Below are 23,577 nucleotides of genomic sequence, written 5' to 3'. Positions count from 1 at the left end.
GAGATATATGTTACTTTTTTGGACAATGACACCATTAGATGGTAATTCACCAGAAATATTTGCATAAACGAAAAGTCGATTTTGAAAAATATTCTTGTTTATTTAATTTACAAGAAAACTCCATGTTTATATGAACAGGCCCAGTCATGGGAAACGTCTAACCTGGTGAAATGGCTGACTCTGTCTTTGCAGTCGTTCCTAGTCTATACAGAACAGGCACAATATAATGACACCACATTCCCAAAGACAAACACCATCAATATCTGCCTTTGGGAAAATATTATTGTGGGATGTAAAATGGAAAATTTGGACCGACCAAGACTGCACCTCCTGATACAGAATTGTAGTAACAAAAATACATTGAGCAGCCTGCTCAACTTAAGAACTGTATGCAATTGAAATATGGTACAATGAAATGCACTGTGCAAAATACACATAACCAAGTATGCAGACTCAGAACCTAAGTACACTGACATTCGGGCCACACCACTTTAGGTAATTTGAAAAAAAAAAAAAAAAAAGAATATTTTTGTTCTTCAAATGGGTTGATGTCTCTGTGAGCTTTTATTATCCGACCCTGATTACTCTCTTAATGGCTACGGAACATGATGATGATTTTGTTGCCAGATAATAGCTGCAAAGCTACATGTTGCTGGCCATTCCTTCCCTGTCATTTCTCTATATTCTGCGGAGTGAGCACATGTTCCATTGTAAATGTTCCATTTACCACAACAGGCTCAGAATTTCCAACCAGTCTCTGGCGTGGAAGATGCAACATGAACTGGGAATGCTTTACAGAGGAAAAGTAGTGCAAGTCTCTCTTCTTTGCTTACAAAGCCCATATAGATTTGGCTGAATGCATCAAGAATTTTTGACATATGCTTCACAGGACTCCTCTGCTTGTTCAGGTTCAAGGACCCTTCACGTTTCCTTTCACGTGGACTATCGAACACAGCGACACATAGATGTTGACGTCCAAGCACCGACGGAAGAACAACATCTGTTCACTTTGTACATACTGGACAAATCCACACTTCTGCTGACATTTTCCGTTGCACAATGCTTCACATTGAGAAGGTCTAGTGAAGATGGAGATCATCTATGAAGACTATGCAAATGCCATTATTTTCTCTTGAGAAACAAGGCAGTTCCATAGATTTACATTGACGTATAAGAGAAAATAAAATATCCCAGCACTTTGTGGTTCCCTTTTTGAAGATAGTATTCAAGTAGAACTTTAATGCTAGGGTCTGTGAAACCTGTAAAACAGAAAACATACAAAAAAAAGGTTGGCTTGGTGTACATTCTTTGTGACGCACAATGTTACAGAGTACTGTGTTTGTAATTTTCCCACAAGTCTGTTCGCAGTTTTTTCTTTTTATTAGGTGAAAAAACCTGCTGTGCTATATGAGAAAACTTAAAAATAATTATACATGAAAACCTTTGAACATTCCTCCATATCAAGGAAAATACCACAAATGTAATGCTCAATAAACATTTCTGAAGTTACATCTTAAGATTCTAATATTCCAGGGCATGGCATAGCTAGTAATACTTACATTAAACTAGATAATTTCTGCAATGTTGAAGACATTTTGCCACTTATCAAGTAGCTTCCTCAGCCTAAATGACAGTGGGGTTGATTTAGTAAAATTGGAGAGTGCAAAATCTGCTGCAGCTGTGCATGGTAGCCAATCAGCTTCAGCTTATTCAGTTAAGCTTTGACATTTGATTGGTTTATATGCAGAGCTGCACCAGATTTTGCACTCTCCAGTTTTAGTAAATCAACCCCAGTGTCTCAAATGTCAAGACCATACCTCAGCACTTATAGACATACATGTAACTCAGTCACCTTAATGCAATCACCTTGGTGTAAGGTAGTGTGTCAAGGCCAATAATATTATGGAAGGTTTCAAACTTTGGCAAAGCATCCTGTTCTATGTAGACGACAGTTGGTGTTAATCTTCATAAAACTGGAATCACTCCTAAACAGGAGTGGGGGCCTTTGCGACCAGCTTTCACCCACATATAATAACGTTTAACATCTCTACGCTGTTGATTTAACACCTATTGCAGACTTTTTGACGCCATGGGATTGGAATATGTAATTAGAGCAGAATTATTTTGCAAGCTTTCACCACTCCCATTATGTTCCTGGGAATCAACATCTGCCTCAGTACATACCAAGGTGATGGGATTAAGGTGATTGAATTACTCATAAATGCTAGCTACTTCTGAAGGAAACTTCAGCAACATCACAACAGCAGATATCAGTTGGACCTTGGATGCTCCATTTAGTAAAACAAATAGAATACCCATTCCAGTTATTATTTTACTAAAAGTTTCACTAAAATATATCAAAACCCTGTAAAGTTGGAATATTTGCTTTTTTTAATATAAAATTGGTGAGGCATACCCAATAATTAACCCTAATCAATCTAATCTTTGGTTTAACCACTTAATGAAACCCTTAACTTTAACATGCTCCTAACCCCTTATCCTTAAACTTAACCTCCCTGATGGTATTCCCGAGTGTGGCTCGGGGTTAAATTTCAGCACCATTAGTGGTAACCCCGAGCCACGCTCGGGATTGCATTGCAGGATCCTGGTGCAGTATACTTACCTTGTCCCCAGGATCCTGCGATGTCCCCCCGCAGTGTCTGTGGGTTCTGTCCTCTTCCCGAAGCCTCTCTGTGCCAGGCTTCGTTCCCTGAGAGCATTGCGATGCACGGGGGCGGAGCCTGGCAGCAAATTCAAAAAACAAAAATGTAAAAATCATAACACATACAGCACTGTAATCTTACAGATTACAGTACTGTATGAAATCATTTCACATCCCTTTTGTCCCCAATGCTTTGTCCAATGCCCTGCAGGCAGTTTTATATTATATATACTGTTCTTTCTGCCTGGAAACTTAAGATTGTCCATACCAAAAAGTGTCCCTTTACGTCAAAAGTGGTTTTAGACCAGCTAGAAAACAGCGATAGTAAATTAGAACACTTGCAGAATTGAGTGATAGTGAATCGTGGGGAAATTTATTTTATTATTATTATATTATTATTTTTTAAAATTATTTTATATTTATTTATTATATTATAATTTATGATTTTGTGTTTCAAACTTCATCATACCTGGGATATCTACTAGACTCTTGGTGGACAAATTTCTATGCAAAATAATTGTACCGCTTTTAGACGCAAAAATCTGAAATAATCATAATGCCAGGGAGGTTAATCTAACATTATCAGTTGAAGTATCACACCAGTGACGGATATAAGTTCAGCTATCATGCTGTTTTGCTGACAAAAACAAAAGCAAATGTTCCATATATAATGGGTTACAACACTGTTTGGGATAAGTACCACGAATAGCTAGCAATTCCAATACCTTATACCAAAAATACAACCTTTCTAACCTCTGGTGAAATAACAGTCATTTCAGTACATTTTATTTACGAGTTACATTAGTAGTCATCTGCAATGCAGCATTACTGTATTTATTAACTTGTTTCACAGCAACTTATTACATTCAGCTTATAGCCAATGTGATCAGTATAGCCAATGCAAGGAGTTCTTATGTGAAAAATGCTGCTGGAAATGTTCTTTCCATATGTATCTATTACTGATAAATACCAACCTTGTTAAATGCCTACTTAATTCATGAACTTCCATTTCTGTACTTTTAAATTCATTCAGCTCTTTTCGTATGGCTGCCTGTAATGACAAGAGAGAGTATGTTAAAAAATATGTCCCTTTTCACCAGATTTATTACAAAAAGCAATACATGCTCACAGGCAATGAGCAGTAGAAATGTATACCCTAAAAAAAATAACATATTAAGTGTAAATGTACACATGTACATTTTCCCATGTTTTGGCTTTAAAAACACTGGAAAAATAGAATAATATCTGTTGATCCTGCCAGAGGATCCAAGGAGCATCTAACTTCTTGTAGTGAGTACAACACAGTGCCTCTGCTGTACTAAAAGCCTGAGCAGTGTTGTCAGCATCAGCTTGAGTTATCCCCTGCTGGACTACAAATCCCCCTTTTATTTCATGGAGATGTGGAGACAAAGCTACAGTGCCTTGAAAAAGTATTCACACCCCTTGAAATTTTCCACATTTTGTCATGTTGCAACCAATAACTGAAATGTATTTTATTGGGATTTTATGTGATAGACCAAAACAAAGTGGCACATAATTGTGAACTTGAAGGAAAATGATAAATGGATTTCAAAATGTGTTACAAATATGTTAAAAGTGTGGTGTGCATTTGTATTCAGCCCCCCTGAGTCAATACTTTGTAGAACCACCTTTGGCTGCAATTACAGCTGAAAGTCTTTTTGGGGATGTCTCTACCAGTTTTGCACATCTAGAGAGTGAACTTTTTGCCCATTCTTCCTTCCGAAATAGCTCAAGCTCTGTCAGACTGGATGGAGAGCATCTGTGAACAGCAATTTTTAAGTCTTGCCACAGATTCTCAATTGGATTTAGGTCTGGATTTTGACTGGGCTATTCTAACACATGAATATACTTTGATCTAAACCATTCCATTGTAGATCTGGCTGTATGTTTAGGGTCGTTGTCCTGCTGGAAGGTGAACCTCCGCCCCAGTCTGAAGTCTTTTGCAGACTCTAACAGGTTTTCTTCCAAGATTGCCCTGTATTTGGCTCCATCCATCTTCCCATCAACTCTGACCAGCTTCCCTGTCCCTGCTGAAGAAAGGCATCCCCACAACATGATGCTGTCAACCACCATGTTTCACGGTGGGGATGGTGTGTTCAGGGTGATGTGCAGTGTTAGTTTTCCATCACACACAGCATTTTGCTTTTAGGCCAAAAAGTCCAATTTTGGTCTCATCTGACAAGAGCACCTTCTTCCACATGTTTGCTGTGTCCCCCACATGGCTTCTCGCAAACTGCAAACAGGATCTCTTATGGCTTTCTTTCAACAATGGCTTTCTTCTTGCCACTCTTCTATAAAGGCCAGATTTGTGGAGTGCACAACTAATAATTGTCCTGTGGACAGATTCTCCCACCTGAGCTGTGGATCTCTACAGCTCTTCCAGAGTTACCATGGGCCTCTTGGCTACTTCTCTGATTAATGTTTTCCTTGCCCGGCCTGTCAGTTTAGGTTGGTAGGTTTGCAGTTGCGCCATACTCTTTCCATTTTCGGATGATGAATTCAACAGTGCTCTGTGAGAGGTTCAAAGCGTGGGATTTTTTTTTTTAACCTAACTACTGTTGAAAGCAAACATCAGGAAGTTAGCTCCCTGGATTTTTGGCACAATCAAGACGTTTTTTTTCTCTGCTTGCAGAGGCAAAAGATGGAGAAATGTGCATGTATTGCAGAGACGTTCTGCATATGTTTTATTTTTATTCAGCTCACCCATATATTTAAACAATTGCAACGTTTACAGTTCTAACTACATTACATTAATTAAAGATTAAATCTGGTTGCTGCCTGTAAGTGGAAAACACAACTCTTTGTTTATTAACCATTTCAGCTCTCACACTTGTAGCCCTTAAGCCCCTTACACAAGGGCCGAATGTCAGGTGACATCAGCTGGTTCAATAAAAACCGTCCGACATTTGGCCCGCCTAAATGCCAGCCGGTCTAACAAAAACCGCCTGAGCATGCTGGAAAACCAGCAGCTGACCGACTCTCGGTCAGCGCTCTCAGCGCCAATGGCAGAGAGCGCTGATCACAGTGTTCTGGCGGGGGGGGTGGGGGGTGGGGGGGGGACACGATGTCCCCCTGTCAGAACACAAAAGCTCATCAGAGGAGATCGCTGTACGAACAACAGATCATTAGTACAGCGGCTCCGACCAGAGCTGTAAAAGCTCATAGTTGTTACCAGGCTTTAGTCTAGTAATGTAATCAGTGTGTTGTGCCCATGTTTCCTGACACACTACAAATGTAGTGAGGACTCACTTGTGGACGGGTACCTGATGCAACCGTGGCGTGTGCGGAGACGGACGCTTGGAGTGGTATTATCTGCTTTCGATTCAACTAACCTAACCAAGGCTTGCACATTTTTATTGATTATTTAATTCAAAATGCAGCCACTCCTGTATAAAATAACACCTGCAGATAGTCATTAAGTAAAGTATCATTGCACTGCATTTACTATGTCATGTAGATTTTTATATCATGTTAACACTCAGTTAACCTAATTAACTCCTTCCTCCATTTTGCATTTTTTAAATCTAGGAATAAAGGTACAAGAACAGAAATGAATAATGTTTATCTTGAAGTCATTTTTGGTGAGAATTTTCCTTATACCACTGAAATAACCATAATATTGTGCCATGCAATTTCTTGATGCAAGCACAAGAGTATAAAAAAGGACGTTTTAAAACATCCAATCAGATAACTACTACCCCTGGTGGCTGTTTTGATAGAGTGCAGGTAGGGAGATGGGTAACCCCTTGGCGCCGGCAGTACGCAAATATGCAGCCTTTCAACGTCTGGTCCTTAGCGCCAAGGGGCGGCATATTTGCATGAATAGCTGCTTTTGTACTCATGCTGACAGTGTGCGTGCTGCATGCACCCAGTACAGTTACCGTCGACTAACCGAAAGTTGGCGAGCGCTCGCTTGCGTTCCGGACCATGTGACACCATGACAGCCAATCATGGCAGTTATGTGATCTTAAGCCGTGCCCGCCTCCCTGCATCATAAACCTCTTAAAGGGCCTGGAGGCGCCGACGCTAAGAGGTTAAAGTGGAACTTTAGTCAGTAAATTAAGTCCTGCTAGATGACTTCAGGCTGGTCCCTTTTGCAGGCAAAGCAATATAAAACATTAAAAATAAGTGCTTATACTGTTTAAAATCCAGTAATACACTGTCGCACCCTGTTCTGCCTGTGCTCATCTGCTCCCTATTCTTAGGCACTGCCAATGTTGTAAAGGCCAATCTGCTGACAGCCTTAGGCCCTTTTAACACGGGCACCTCCACTTAATGGAATCCGCTTGCTCAGCATTGGATCACTCCACTGATCTTCACCGATGCAGAGCAGACACAGTCCCACTCTCCTCTATAGGGAAATCAGATGGAAATGAACCGCCTATCTGTTTCCATCCGATCCACCGAACAGGTGGAAAATAGGACCACCATCCGTCTTTTTTTGGCGGACAGGATTGGATCGGATGGCGGCAGGTGTCAGTGGACATGTATCCTACTGACATCCGCCGCTCCATAAAGGACAATGTCGGGTCTGATCAGGTCCGTCTGAAAAACTGACAGGCTGACCCGATCGGACAGCCCATGTGAAGGGGCCCTTAAAGCGGAATTGAACCCTCCTATTCTTTACAGTCAAGGAAGCTGCTTCTGTTTGATCTGCCAACTGCCAGGGTACTGCACATGTGATCAGTTATGACACCAACCATTTGATGGTTTGACAGTTTGGTTGAGGGCACAAGCAAATGTGACAGTTAGCAATCCCAGCCTTCCAGGAATGTAACTGTTTTTTGAAGCTATTTAATCGGAGGGTTTAGATCAACTTTATGATTTTACTGCTCTTAAGGGACTCTGGGCTTCAGCAAAATGGCAGCCTCTGACAAGAAGAAACAGGAGCAATGCTGGAGGCAATTTACAGCACACACTCATTTTGGTGGTATAGCTATTAATGTGGAATGTATGTTCTTTGCTAAAGAACATTTTTTTTTTTTATCAAGTTGTTATGGGTAAATTTCCACTTTAATAAACTGGCAGATCACATTTTAAAAGCCTGCATTGCTTAATATTTCCTAGTGATTTCCATAGCAATGCTCTGTTACTCAGAGAACCTAAACTTTGTTAACACTGAATAATTTGTTTGCTAAAGATACAAACTTTGTCAGCGGCTGTGAGACGAGTCCATGGCTTATCCGCCCTCCTGTCGTAGTCCTGTGCATCTGCAACCTCCACATAATCGCTGAAACGTATCAGAATCTTCTTCTCACGTAGTTCCTCCACTGTTGGCCTCTGACTGAGCTGCAGATGTAAAAAATGCATTGTTAAAGTGTAACATAGATATCACTCAGTATGATGCTAGATTAACTGTGAATATTATCTTTAAATTAGGTTTCTATAACTTGCACTTGCCCAGGTGTACTGCTGACAGGTGTCATAGCAGAGATGTATGTCACACACAAGAAGTGTCAGCTTCATGCTGTCATCCTTTTAGCACACAAAAGGGTCCTAAAAGTATTGCATGTAAGCAACCCGCATCACTCATAAGATGAATGATATATTTCTACTCCCTGTGTCTAGTGGTGGTAAATATTATACAGTATTAGTAATAATGTCACTTGACCATCAACATAGAGATATCAGGAAGTCTTCTTGTCATAATACACCAGGGGCCACACTTGAGGTCTGAATGCTGGAGATTTACATATAACTGCACAACCTTTAAAGGTGCTCCTTTGAATCCATTCTATAACCTTGTTGAAGTTGAACCTTATGGACTTTCTGCAGCAGGGCAACCGCTGTGACCCTTGTTCCTATTCCACTGAAGTGTATCAAATGGAAAAATTTGGAAGCCCAAACCTCACTGGGCCTCACTGGGCACAACCTTCAGCTTTCTCATCTGCTGTCCATAGCTCAGCATCGCAGTGCAAGTGGGGTTGCCACCTTTTCTTCAAGTCAAACCCGAACACTTTACTGGCGCACGGCATTTTGTTTTTATAGTATAAACTATACATATATTTTGCTATTAAATAACATTTCTAATCATATGAAGTTAATAACAAGAGTCCCTATTTACATCTGGATCCACAGAGTTCCCCTTTTACATCTGAACTCACAGAGTTCCCTTTCATTGTAAGGGGGGACTCTGCAGACTCTGATGTAAGGGAGAACTCTGGGGCCTCTAACATAAGGGATGCTCTGGGAACCCTGATTTAAGGTGGGACACTGAGAACTCTCATGTACGGAGAAGACTCTGATGTAAGGGGAAACACTGTGGCCTCTGGTGTAAAGGGGAACTCTGATGTAAGGGGTGACCTGAGAACCCTGATTTGCCTTAGTGTACTCGCTCAGATGCAGAAGAGAGAAGAGGGAGACTTCAGTCACAGACAGGGATAGGTGGTGAGCTCATTCACTCTTTGGCAGTCAGCACCTCTCATCTAGATGTATCTGAGGCTGCTGGACTTCAATCCCCGGTGCTATGCCTCAGAAAAAGTTGGGGCTGGAAATTTGGAGTGTGGGCAGACACAGAATAGTAGGGGTGGGGGGAAGAGGTGCAAATTGAGCCCTCTCTCCACTCCCATAGGTGTGTGTGTTTGGGGGGGGGGGTTGTTAATGTTGGCTTTAGGGCTGTGAAAGAGTAATAGATACTCTCAGCTTAGACAACTGCAGCCAGCAACCCTGCTGGGAAGCCATAGTCCAGTCTAAATAATGTGTCCGGGTTTCAAGACAGTCTGACGCATGATTCCAAACCCGAACTGTCTGGGTGAATCCTGGACAGGTAGCAACCCTAAGACCCCTTTCACCCTGGGGCGCTTTGCAGGCGCTACAGCTCTAAAAATAGCACCTGCAAAGCGCTCTGAAAGAGCCGCTGCTGTGTCTCCAATGTGAAAGCCCTGAGGGCTTTCACATTGGAGCAGTGCGCTGGCGGGACGGTAAAAAAAAGTCCAGCTAGCAGCATCTTTGGAGCGGTGAAGGAGCGGTGTATACACCTCAATGGGGCAGCACGGCTATACCGCCAGCAAAGCGCTGCTGCAGTAGCGCTTTGCGGTGGTTTTAACCCTTTCTCGACCGCTAGCAGGGAGGTAAAACCGCCCCGCTAGCAGCCGAATACCGCCGCTAAAACGACGGTAAAGCGGCGCTAAAAATAGCGCAGTTTTACAGCCGATGCCGCCCCCCGCCCCAGTGTGAAAGGGGCCTAAGTGCAGGTCTCTGATTTGCACACCTGACCTTAACTCAGACCTTTTACCCAACCTTTAGAAGGTTTAAGGTTGCATTTCGTCTCACTGTGCATGGCCTAATTGATTTCTGTGATTTTCTGCAAGTTTCTGTGAACTTTGTACCCAGCTTGCCAGTGCTTATTCTGATCATCAGCCCATTACCTCTGCTATAGTGTCTCTCTTAGCTCTGTTTACCTGTCTGGAAATTGGACTCTGTTTATTTGCATCTGATCATCATCCTGCTGCCTCTCTATCTGTCTGAGCGACTGCACCACTCTATCTTCTGTGCTACCTGTAGACAAACTTTCTACCAAACTCAGTGACACACAAGTCATTTTTTTTCTCTTAATTTGCCACTAATCAAACTAGGTATTATAAAATTATATAACATGGACTTGAACTCAGTGTCATTGCTGGCCCATTTATGTGTCCATCCTGTGTTCAGTACCAGTATTCCTTCTAAAACGTGTCTTTCCTGCTAGCAACGCCACCCCCTCTCTGCTGCAGGCAAGGATATATAATAGCAGAGGGGTTATTTAAAAATGATAAATTAAAACTACCCTATCTGTTTCTTATAACTCTCATAGAACTAAATAAAACTCTTTTTCAGGTATGGATATTTTTTCATAGTTACATTAGTTCAGTGTGGATTAATGTAAGTATGCATACCTGGCTGATCTCTGTGGAAGCGGAGAATCGCTGTAGCAGCCCCTGCTCAACACAGGCTCCACACAGAGAATGCCTTGCTTTTTCCTCAATGAACGCAAAGTATTCTCTGATTGGACAAGGTGGAGAGGCAGAGCAGTGATGTCACACCACCTCACCCAACGCCAGAGAACGCCTTGTATCCTTTGAGAAAAACACAAGGCATTTTCAGAATGGTGCACATGCCGAGTGAACAACCCCCTGTGTTTGCTATGCAGCAGGGCAGCCATTTGGCACAGGAGCCAGAAGATAGCGAGGATTACTGTAGTAGCAGTGACTACTACAGTGATTCTTCACTTCGACAGAAATTGGTGAGGTTTAAAACGTGCATATTTACATTGGTTCAAGATGGACCAATAATTATGCAAAAATATCCGTACCTGGAATTCTGCTTTAACCTCTTAAGGACCAGCCGCCGCAGTTATACTGCGGCAGGTTGGCTCTCCTGGGCGAATTGCCGTTCCTGTACATCGGGCACTTTAAGAGCTGTAGGGGGCGTGCGCACGCCATCAGAGGTGAAGCACGCCCCCCCCGGCGTGACGCCGGAGCTGATACACATGGCAAGGCCAGCGATCACGCTGCCCGCCGGCCACACGCGATCGCTCCTGACAGAGACAGAATGGAGATCTGTCAATGTAAACAGGGGAGGAGAGACAGATCTGCTGCTTCTAAAGATTAGGAACTGCGATCGGTCTCCTCCTCCAGGCAGTCTTATCCCCCCACAGTTAGCACACACACGAGGGAACACATTTAACCCCTTGATCGCCCCCTAGTGTCAACCCCTTCCCTGCCAGTGACATTTATACAGTAATCAGTGGCTATTTTTAGCTCTGATCGCTGTATAAATATCAATGGTCCCAAAAAAGTGTCAAAAGTGTCCGATCTGTCCACCGCAATGTCGCAGTCCTGCTAAAAATTGCTGATCGCCGCTATTACTAGTAAGAAAATTCTAATAATAAAGTAGTCAATTTTGTTTGTGTACGGTGTCGCACGACTGTGCAATTGTCAGTTAAAGCGACGCAGTGCCGTATCGCAAAAAATGTCCTGATCATTAAGGGGGCAAATCCTTCCGGTCCTTAAGTGGTTAATGGTATCTGTATTTTATTACTATTTACTGCAATGCTGTTGTTATATTGGATTCATTTTGAATTTTTTTCATCTCTATTTGTAACTTGTTTTTCCATGTACTGATTCAAAAGGCTTTAGGAGTGACAGAAAGCTGGCTTTATTTAGCAAAAAAAACCAGAAGGGACCAGTTAAAACGTGTTATATATAATTGCATATTACAAAAAAATGTTCAAAGGTATTGTTGAACTGTACAGCATGCTTTTTATTTTCTTCATTCTTAACATAGCTTCATTTACATATTTGTTGCAGAAAGACTTTGAAGTTTCTTACTAAGAGATCCGGCAAACTTGAGTCGCCAGTTTTCAGTCTGGAGGAGGGTCAACCCCACTGATGCATGGCACATAGCGGTCTATTTTAGTCAGCAGATTTACCACAATATAAAGCAAAACCTCAGCTAGAACACCGAAAACACCACATTACAACTGTGAGAAAAAAGTTTGGGTACCCTTAGGGATTTCTGTTTGCATGTCTCCTAAAATGTGATCTGATCGTCATTTGAGTCATAATATTAAACATGGCCATTTTTTGTTTTAACAGACAATACGCATAACACTGTTGCGTATTTAATGAAAGATGGTTAGTCCACAAAGAACACTAGGGAACAAGAATGTGAATCATTACAACCTCAAAACACTCTATAGTTGTTGATGAGACTGGTACAGCGGCTGGGGAATGTTCTGGTTCATTCCTGTATATTAAATTATTCCAGTTGATAATTATTTTTGGGAAGTTTCATTCTGCTCATCTGTCCACAGAACCTTATTCTTGTAGTGCTGTACAACATCAGTAGAACCTCAGCAAGCTTAAGAAAAGCAGCAATTTTTTTTAGCAGTAGCGGTAACTTTGCATGAATTCCAATGGTATGCAAGATTTTTCTTCATGAACATGGTTGTCATCAAGTGCAAGAGATGCTTTCAGATCCTTAGTCTAGCTTTTTTTGCTTGTCTGAGGATTATATACAATATCTCACAAAAGTGAGTACAACCCTCACATTTTTAAAAATATTTTATTATATCATTTCATGTGACAACATTGAAGAAATGACACTTTGCTACAATGTAAAGTAGTGAGTGTACAGCTTGTATAACAGTGTAAATTAGCTGTCCCCTTAAAATAACTCAACACACAGCCATTAATGTCTAAACCAATGGCAACAAAAGTGAGTACACCCCTAAGTGAAAATGTCCAAGTTGGGCCCAATTAGCCATTTTCCCTCCCCGGTGTCATGTGACTCATTAGTCCTCATGCACACGGATGTTTTTACAGCTGCTTTTTTGAGCTTTTTTTGCAGCTTAAAAAGGCCTGTCTATGTTAGTCTATGGCTTCATGCCCACCTAGGCATTTTTGAGCTGCAAGTGGCATAGGCGTTTTTAAGCTGTAAAAAAAAACCCAGGACCAGTGGGTTCTGAGAGACGTTTTTCAGCTGTAAAAACGCTCTAACGCTGAAAAACGCTGAAAAACGCTCAAAAACGCTCAAAAACGTCATTCACCAACGTTTTTTAGCGTTTTTTGATCCATTGAAAAAAAAAAAAAAATTTGAAAAAAAAAAAAAACGCTCAAAAACGCTAACGCGGAAAAACGCTCAAAAACGCTCAAAAACGCTCAAAAACGCTATTGCAAAAACGCTGAAAAACGCTGAAAAAAGTTAAAAAAAATCACTGCAAAGATACTGGCGTTTTCATAACGTTTTTTTAACAGCCTGTGTGCATGAGGGCTTAGTGTTACAAGGTCTCAAGTGTGAATGGGGAGCAGGTGTGTTAAATTTTGTGTTATTGCTCTCACTCTCTCATACTGGTCACTGGAAATTTCAACATGGCACCTCATGGCAAAGAACTCTCTGAGGATTTGAAAAAAAGAATTGTTGCTCTAAATAAAGATGGCCTAGGCTTTTAAAAGATTGCCATGACCCTGAAACTGAGCTGCAGCATGGTGGCCAAGACCATACAGCGGTTTAACAGGACAGGTTCCACTCAGAACAGGCCTCGCCATGGTCGACCAAAGAAGTTGAGTGCAAGTGGTCAGCGTCATATCCAGAGGTTGTCTTTGGGAAACAGACGTAAGAGTGCTGCTAGCATTGCTGCAGAGATTGAAAGGGTGGGGGGTCAGCCTGTCAGTGCTCAGACCATATGGCGCACGCTGAATCAAATTGGTGTGCATGACTGTCGTCCCAGAAGGAAGCCTCTTCTAAAGATGATGCACAAGAAAACCCGCAAACAGTTTGCTGAAGTCAAGCAGACTAAGGACATGGATTACTGGAACCATGTCCAGTGGTCTGATGGGATCAAGATAAACTTATTTGGTTCAGATGGTGTCAAGCATGTGTGGTGGCAACCAGGTGAGGAGTACGAAAACAAGTGTGTCTTGTCTACAGTGAAGCATGGTGGTGGGAGTGTCATGGTCTGGGGCTGCATGAGTGCTGCTGGCACTGGGGAGCTACAGTTCATTGAGGGAACTATGAATGCCAACATGTACTGTGACATAGTGATGCAGAGCATGATCCCCTCCCTTCGGAGACTGGGCTGTAGGGCAGTATTCCAACATGATAACGAACACACCTCCAAGATGACCACTGCCTTGCTAAAGAAGCTGAGGGTAAAGTTGATGGACTGGCCAAGCATGTCTCCAGACCTAAACCCTATTGAGCATCTGTGGGGCATCCTCAAACGGAAGGTGGAGGAGCGCAAGGTCTCTAACATCCACCAGCTCCGTGATGTCGTCATGGAGGAGTGGAAGAGGACTCTAGTGGCAACCTGTAAAGCTCTGGTGAACTCCATGCCCAAGAGGGTTAAGGCAGTGCTGGAAAATAATGGTGGCCACACAAAATATTGACACTTTGGGCCCAGTTTGGACATTTTCACGTAGGGGTGTACTCACTTTTTTTGCCAGTGGTTTAGACATTAATGGCTGTGTGTCGAGTTATTTTGAGGGGACGGTAAATTTACACTGTTATACAAGCTGTACACTCACTACTTTACATTGTAGCAAAGTGTCATTTCTTCAGTGTTGTCACAGAAAAAGATATAATAAAATATTTACAAAAATCTGAGGGACGTACTTACTTTTGTGAGATACTGTAGCATGTTCTTGTACCTATTTTTGCAGGTTTCCCCTTATTAAGGAGAAGATACCATTTTTTTCATGGCTAAAATGCTCTATTAGTGATGTAAGCCTCAGTAATTAGAAATCCTTTTGTCTTTTCACTCTTAAAAGCTTTAACAATTATTCTTCTGAGGCTTCGTGAAATTATCTTTTTTATTGATCCATATTGCCCTTTAGCAATTAAAGGGTAAACAATTTTCATTATATAGCAAAGCAGTTCAACCCCACAGTTGACTTAATATATTGCAGTGTACCAATGCTTTGATGTGATGGCTGCAATAGTTTTCTTTTTTTAGGCATTTTTTCTATCTGTTTTTAAATGGTGGTCTGGCCAGTAACATACCTCCTGTATAAAGCCTCATACACACGATAGGACGTTGTACAAACTTTTCTGTGGATTTTTGTACAAGGGGCGTTGGCCATAAGTTTGTATTGCATATACATGGCAGAACTTTTTCAGCCAACTTTCACCAAATCACGTGTTTTTTCAGCTCTTTACCACCACCCTTTGGTCAACTTCTGTATTGTCTGATATTGTGTCAATTTTGTTGCTTTTATCAGCGAGATTGACACCTTGTGAGCACACTGGTGCGGGGATCCGCACTGTGTTTGGCATGAATCATGAGGGGGAACTCCACGCCAAATTTTTTTAAAAAACCGGCATGGGTTCCCCTCCAGGGGCATACCAGGCCATTAGGTCTGGTATGGATTTTAAGGAACCCCTACGCCGAAAAAACTGCGTGGAGGTCCCCCCCCAAAATCCATACCAGACCCTTATCCGAGGGTCCCCCCCTCCTGAACCGTACCAGGACGCATGCCCTCAACATGGGGAGTGGGTGCTTTGGGGGAGGGGGACGCCCTGCGGCCCCCCCCTCTCCAAAGCACCTTGTCCCCATGTTGATGAGGACAAGGGCCTCTTCCCGACAACACTGGCTGTTGGTTGTCGGGGTCTGCGGGCAGGGCCTTATTGGATCCCGGCCCCCCACCCTATGTGAATGAGTATGGGGTACATCGTACCCCTACCCATTCACCTAGGGAAAAAAGTGTCAATAAAAAAACACACTACACAGGTTTTTACAGTAATTTATTAGGTAGCTCCGGGGTCTTCTTCCGACTTCGGGGGTCTCTCCGGCCTCTTCTCCCGGTGTCCGGTTCTTCTCCGCTCTCTCTGGCCTCTTCTCCCGGTGTCCGGTTCTTCTGCCGGGCTCCTCCGCTATCTTCTGCTCTTTTGCAGCTCCCTTGCTAGCGGTGGCCCTGTCTTCGTTGTCTTCTTCCCTCTTCTCTTCTTCCCATGTTGACATGACGCTCTCTCCCACTGTAATGCTGTGTGAGCACCTCGCAATGACTTATATAGGCATGGGTGATGTCACCTGGAGACCCCGCCCCCTTATGACGTCACAGTCCCAGCATGCCTCGGGACTGTGCGTTCGCACAGCCAACAAAAGTCAGATGAAAACAGAAAAAGTTTGTCCGATGGAGCGTACACACGGTCGGATGTTGCTCCAAAACAGCTAATTTGCATGTTTGTTGTCAAAAAGTCAGATCGTGTGTACGGGCCTTTAGAGTGGATAAAAGAGCACTGGGGGCACATTTGGACAGCAGCATTATCAATCTGAGGGGAGGTGAGAGTTAGATGTATTCGCAGATTTTGATAAATTAACAGTTTGAAGCCAAACTCCAACTAATACTTTACAAAAAAGGATAAATGGCGCTAGAACATACAAACATGCATATAAAGAGTCCAAAGTAAATGTGAAAAAACATCCAGGGTGTGATAGTCAATAAAATTATATATATATAGAAAAATTGTATGTATATATATATATATATATAAAAAAAGCGCTTCCAGGAGAACCTGCACCATGCACTTTGCCCACATCTGAGGAGGACGTCCCTGGACCCATTACTTGTCCTTGCCTTAACCTATTTCATCTTTGTTAGTAGCCATTTGGCTGTTTGTCCGTTTATAATTATCTCATTAAAGTTTCATGATACTGCACTTAGATTGGCGCTTCTTGCTGTTTTTTCCAACTAATACTTTATAAGCAAATACAGCAAACATTTTTTATTTTTTTTTGCTTTTTGGGATAAAGATTTTACATAAATAAATAAAAGCTGTTCATTGTAAGCACCCTTGTCAGTGCTAAATGGTTTGTCTCATCCCTGTAACTCATGCATCTGCAGGACATCTTGTTCTTTTGAAAAACAACAGATTTATGGCTGGATCACCAGGTGAAAATAAAATTAAAAAAAAGCCTAAAAAAACAAAATGCAGCCATCACATCTAAGAATTCGTAATCTGCAAGATAATAAATGTTTGCTTTTGGGTTTAATACTGATTAACCACTTCAGCCCCGGAAGGATTTACCCCCTTCCTGACCAGAGCACTTTTTACAATTTGGCACTGCGTCGCTTTAACTGCTAATTGCGCGGTCATGCAATGCTGTAACCAAACGAAATTTGCATCCTTTTCTTCCCACAAATAGAGCTTTCTTTTGATGGTATTTGATCACCTCTGCCGTTTTTATTTTTTGCGCTATACACGGAAAAAGACCGAAAATTTTGAAAAAAAATGATATTTTCTACTTTTTGTTCTAAAAAAAATCCAATAAACTCAATTTTAGTCATACATTTAGGCCAAAATGTATTTGGCCACATGTCTTTGGTAAAAAAAATGTCAATAAGTGTATATTTATTGGTTTGCGCAAAAGTTATAGCGCCTACAAACTAGGCTACATTTTCTGGAATTTACACAGTCTTTAATTTATGACTGCCTATGTCATTTCTTGAGGTGCTAAAATGACAGGGCAGTACAAAACCCCCACAAATGACCCCATTTTGGAAAGTAGACACCCCAAGGAAATTGCTGAGAGGCATGTTGAGCCCATTGAATATTCATTTTTTTTGTCCCAAGTGATTGAATAATGAAAAAAAAAAAAAAAAAAATTACAAAAAGTTGTCACTAAATGATATATTGCTCACACAGGCCATGGGCATATGTGGAATTGCACCCCAAAATACATTTAGCTGCTTCTCCTGAGTATGGGGATACCACATGTGTGGGACTTTTTGGGAGCCTAGCCGCATACGGGGCCCCGAAAACCAATCACTGCCTTCAGGATTTCTAAGGGCGTACATTTTTGATTTTACTCCTCACTATCTATCACAGTTTTGAAGGCCATAAAATGCCCAGATGGCACAAACCCCCCCCAAATGACCCCATTTTGGAAAGTAGACACCCCAAGCTATTTGCTGAGAGGCATGTTGAGTCCATGGAATATTTTATATTTTGACACAAGTTGCGGGAAAGTGACAATTTATTTATTTATTTATTTATTTTTTGCACAAAGTTGTCACTAAATGATATATTGCTCACACAGGTCATGGGCATATGTGGAATTGCACCCCAAAATACATTCTGCTGCTTCTCTTGAGTACGGGGATACCACATGTGTGGGACTTTTTAGGAGCCTAGCCGCGTACGGGACCCCGAAAACCAATCACCGCCTTCAGGATTTCTAAGGGTGTACATTTTTGATTTCACTCTTCACTGCCTATCACAGTTTCGGAGGCCATGGAATGCCCAGGTGGCACAACCCCCCCCCCAAATGACCTCATTTTGGAAAGTAGACACCCCAAGCTATTTGCTGAGAGGCATGGTGAGTATTTTGCAGCTCTCATTTGTTTTTGAAAATGAAGAAAGACAAAAAAAAAATTTTTTTTTTTCTTTTTTTAATTTTCAAAACTTTGTGACAAAAAGTGAGGTCTGCAAAATACTCACTATACCTCTCAGCAAATAGCTTGGGGTGTCTACTTTCCAAAATGGGGTCATTTGGGGGGGGGTTTGTGCCACCTGGGCATTCCATGGCCTCCGAGACTGTGATAGGCAGTGAAGAGTGAAATCAAAAATTTACGCCCTTAGAAAGCCTGAAGGCGGTGCTTGGTTTTCGGGGTCCCATACGTGGCTAGGCTCCCAAAAAGTCTCACACATGTGGTATCCCCGTACTCAGGAGAAGCAACAGAATGTATTTTGGGGTGTAATTTCACATATTCCCATGGCATGTTTGAGCAATATATAATTTAGTGACAACTTTGTGCAAAAAAAAAAAAATAAAAATAATAATTTGTCTCTTTCCCGCAACTTGTGTCACAATATAAAATATTCCATGGACTCGACATGCCTCTCAGCAAATAGCTTGGGGTGTCTACTTTCCAAAATGGGGTCATTTGGGGGGGTTTGAACTGTCCTGGCATTTTATGCACAACATTTAGAAGCTTATGTCACACATCACCCACTCTTCTAACCACTTGAAGACAAAGCCCTTTCTGACACTTTTTGATTACATGAAAAAATTATTTTTTTTTGCAAGAAAATTACTTTGAACCCCCACACATTATATATTTTTTTAAAGCAAATGCCCTACAGATTAAAATGGTGGGTGTTTAATTTTTTTTTTTCACACAGTATTTGCGCAGCGATTTTTCAAACGCATTTTTTGGGGAAAAAACACACTTTTTTACATTTTAATGCACTAAAACACACTATATTGCCCAAATGTTTGATGAAATAAAAAAGATGATCTTAGGCCGAGTACATGGATACCAAACATGACATGCTTTACAATTGCGCACAAACGTGCAGTGACAACAAAATAAATACATTTTTAAAAGCCTTTAAAAGCCTTTACAGGTTACCACTTTAGATTTACAGAGGAGGTCTACTGCTAAAATTACTGCCCTCGATCTGACCGTCGCGGTGATACCTCACATGCATGGTGCAATTGCTGTTTACATTTGGCGCCAGACCGACGCTTGCGTTCGCCTTAGCGCGAGAGCAGGGGGGACAGGGGTGCTTTTTTTTTTTTTTTTTTTTTTTCTTTATTATTTTTTTGCTTTTTTATCTTATTTTAAAACTGTTCCTTTCATTTTTTTTTTTTTTTAATCATTTTTATTGTTATCTCAGGGAATGTAAATATCCCCTATGATAGCAATAGGTAGTGACAGGTACTCTTTTTTGAAAAAATTGGGGTCTATTAGACCCTAGATTTCTCCTCTGCCCTCAAAGCATCTGACCACACCAAGATCGGTATGATAAAATGCTTTCCCAATTTCCCAATGGCGCTATTTACATCCGGCGAAATCTAAGTCATAAAATGCTCGTAGCTTCCGGTTTCTTAGGCCATAGAGATGTTTGGAGCCACTCTGGTCTCTGATCAGCTCTATGGTCAGCTGGCTGAATCACCGGCTGCATTCTCAGGTTCCCTGTTGAGACAGGAGAGCCAGAGAAAAACACGGAAGACGGTGGAGGGGGGGGCATTCTCTCCCACTGCTTGTAAAAGCAGTCTAGAGGCTAATTAGCCGCTAGGATTGCTTCTACATGAAAGCCGACCGCTGGCTGAAAAGAATGATACCAAGATGATACCTAAACCTGCAAGCATCATTCTGGTATAACCACTCAAAGTCGTGAATGCTGTACCTGAAGACAAAAATATGGTTAACAATAAAGCACAGTAAACGGTAAAGTATAAAAAATTGCAGACCTGAAAAGCAAACATGATAAAACATAATAACAATAAAACATTGCAGAATAGAATACAGTAAAAAAGAGCAGAACAATAGAGAGAATAGAGAGAGAGAGAATAGAGAGAGAACAATAAAACGACAACTATTATTTTTTATTTTATATTTTTGTTTGTGTTTTTTTTTTTTTTTTTTTTTACACTTTTTTTGTAACTGTAACTTTTATAACTGTAACCGGTTCCAGGTTCGGGTCTCTCAAAATGCGATGGCATCTTGGGAGACCCTGTGAAAGTGTGTCCTAGTCTGTGCAATGCTGTACCCTACGCTAATACTCAACTAGTGAATGGTAGCGTTCAAAACATTCACCAATGCAAAGACCAGGATTGTCAGGACAGGAGGGACAATAATAACGGGTGTCACGCCTATATCCGCGCTTGCTGCAGACACAACATCTTTTTTGGGGGGGTTCGTTGGGTAGGGGTACTCGGGAGGACATAAAAATGCCTCTCATGCAGCCGACTGCATTTGGTTGGGGATGTGAATGGGGGAAGTACGGGCGCTGCAGAAGTGGTGGGTTCCCAATTAGGATTGGCGAATGCAGCAGGAAGGGCACTATGGGCATGACGGGCCTGTGTTTGTCTTCTTGGTGGCAGCGGGACACTATTTGTGCTTGCCACCTCACCAGCTTGAACTGCACTTATGGGACTCGCCACGTCACCAAGTGTTACTGCAGTGCTGGTTTGACTATGACCGGGGTGTACTAGGCCGCTGGCGCTTGCCAGTTCACCAAAAACGCTACCAAAAAAACTGTTAACGATCGCAGGGATCAGGCCTGACTCTGCGAACGCTGCATTTATGCATTTAGTGTTTTGTAAGTGACAGTGATCGATCGATACTGCACTTGGGTGGGCTGGGCTGGGCCGGGCGGAGGGGCAAAACGCAGGTGCTAGCAGGTATCTGGGCTGATCCCGCTAACACTGCGTTTTTGGGAACCCTAAACTGCTGGGGACGCCAGTATAGATCTGATCGGATCAGATATTGATCAGTTCAGATACTATACCACTAAGGGAGGTGTACGGTGCGTGCGTGGGTGTTAGCAGTACTGGCGCTAACCTGACGCTGCCTGGGGCTGGTGCTTGCCAGTTCACCAAAACGCTACAAAAAAAACTGTTAGCGATCGCAGGGATCAGGCCTGACTCTGCGAACGCTGCAGTTATGCGTTTAGTGTTTTGTAAGTGACAGTGATCGATCGATACTGCACTTGGGTGGGCTGGGCTGGGCCAGGCGGAGGGGTAAAACGCAGTTGCTAGCAGGTATCTGGGTTGATCCCGCTAACACTGCGTTTTTGGGAACCCTAAACTGCTGGGGACGCTAGTATAGATCTGATCGGATCAGATATTGATGCGTTCAGATACTATACCACTAAGGGAGGTGTACAGTGCGTGGGTGTTAGCGGTACTGGCACTAACCTGACGCTGCCTGGGGCTGGTGCTTGCCATTTCACCAAAATGCTACCAAAAAAACTGTTAGCGATCGCAGGGATCAGGCCTGACTCTGCGAACGCTGCAGTTATGCGTTTAGTGTTTTGTAAGTGACAGTGATCGATCGATACTGCACTTGGGTGGGCTGGGCCGAGCTGGGCGGAGGGGCAAAACGCAGGTGCTAGCAGGTATCTGGGCTGATCCCGCTAACACTGTGTTTTTGGGAACCCTAAACTGCTGGGGACGCTAGTATAGATCTGATCGGATCAGATATTGATCTGTACAGATACTATACCACTAAGGGAGGCGTATGCTGCGTGCGTGGGTGTTAGCGGTACTGGCGCTAATCTGACGCTGCCTGGGGCGACGCATATCACCGCCGGGCGATCAGGGGGCTAAATCTTTATTCGGTAATAAACGGCGGGTGCCCTGACACTATAAAAAATAAACAAACTAACCAGCGTCACCGTAACGGTTATACAGTGATCAGTGGTGAAAGGGTTAACTAGGGGGCAATCAAGGGGTTAAAACATTTATTCGGTAGTATATGGGGGTCCCTGTCGCTATAAAACGCTGACGGCGAACCTAAATATTTACGTCCCTAACTAGCGTCACCAGCGACACTAATACAGCGATCAGAAAAATGATCGCTTAGCGACACTGGTGACAGGGGGTGATCAAGGGGTTAAAACTTTATTAGGGGGGGTTAGGGGGGTATCCTAGACCTACAGGGGGCCTAACACTCACTGCCCTGACACTGTAACTGTCACAAACTGACACCAATACAGTAATCAGAAAAAAAAAAAAAAAAAAAAAAAACCTGCTTGGTGTCAGTTTGTGACAGGGGGGGGGTGATTGGGGGGGGATCGGGGGGCGATCGGGGGGCGATCGGGGGGGGGGATCGGGGTGTTTAGTGTGCCTGGCATGTTCTACTGTGTGTAGTGTGTTGGTGCACTCACATTGCAGTCTTCTCTCCTCGGCCCGGAACGGAAAATACCGAGCCGAGGAGAGATGACATCATTTCCTCTGCCTCTGTGTACAATACAGAGGCAGGGAAATGATCCCATTGGCTGAGAGCGATCGCGAGGGGGGGGCCACGAATGGATGGCCTCCCCCTCACCTCCGATCGCCGGGGGAGATTTGCCGACCGCCGCAGGCACCGGGGGGGGGTCCGATCGGACCCCCCACCCGCGGGCAGGCAAGGACGTACATATACATCCTTTTGCCTGCCCGTGCCATTCTGCCGACGTATATAGTCGTGCGGCGGTCGGCAAGTGGTTAAGCTTTAAAGTAATTGTAAAGCCTTGTTTTTTTCCTATAAAAATAACAAACATGTTATACTTACCTGCTCTGTTGCAGTGGATTTGCACAGAGCAGCCCAGATCCTCCTCTTCTCGGATCCCTCTTCTATGATCCTGGCCCCTCCCTCCTGTTCAGTGCCCCCACAGCAAGCAGCTTGCTATGGTGGCACCCAAGCTGAGTCACAGCTCCCTGTGTCCATTCAGACACGGAGCCCTGACCCGGCCCGCCCCCTCTCTCCCTTGATTGGCTAGCTGACTTTGATTGACAGCAGCGGGAGCCAATGGCACCGCTGCTGTTTCTCAGCCAATCAGGAAGGAGAATCTCGGATGGCTGAGACACTCGTAGACATCGCTGGACAGAGAGGGACCTCAGGTAAGTGTCAGGTGGTGCTGGGGCTGCTGCTGCACACAAAATACTTTTTATCTTAAAACATAGAATGCATTAAGATAAAAAA

The 23,577-nt window shown here is 42.9% G+C and overlaps 1 protein-coding gene across 6 annotated transcripts in view; it reads right to left on the bottom strand.

Annotated features, from left to right (window-relative positions):
- Nucleotides 1–75: 75 nt before the first annotated feature.
- The window catches only part of PHACTR1 (phosphatase and actin regulator 1), a 508,271-nt gene continuing 484,769 nt past the window's right edge, over nucleotides 76–23,577 (bottom strand). For all 6 annotated transcript variants that reach the window (XM_073631073.1, XM_073631075.1, XM_073631076.1 and 3 more), the window contains 3 exons: nucleotides 7,832–7,972; nucleotides 3,637–3,713; nucleotides 76–1,259 (listed from right to left, as the gene is read on the bottom strand). In XM_073631073.1, coding sequence (XP_073487174.1) covers nucleotides 1,244–1,259; nucleotides 3,637–3,713; nucleotides 7,832–7,972 — 234 coding nt within the window. In that variant the 3' untranslated portion in view covers nucleotides 76–1,243. The remainder of the gene's footprint in view (nucleotides 1,260–3,636; nucleotides 3,714–7,831; nucleotides 7,973–23,577) is intronic.

The sequence above is a fragment of the Aquarana catesbeiana genome, linkage group LG05 (genome assembly GCF_042186555.1).
Source record: "Aquarana catesbeiana isolate 2022-GZ linkage group LG05, ASM4218655v1, whole genome shotgun sequence".
NCBI lineage: Eukaryota > Metazoa > Chordata > Amphibia > Anura > Ranidae > Aquarana > Aquarana catesbeiana.
The sequence above is the reverse complement of the archived record's forward strand: the minus strand, read 5'-3'. Positions and strand labels throughout refer to the sequence as shown.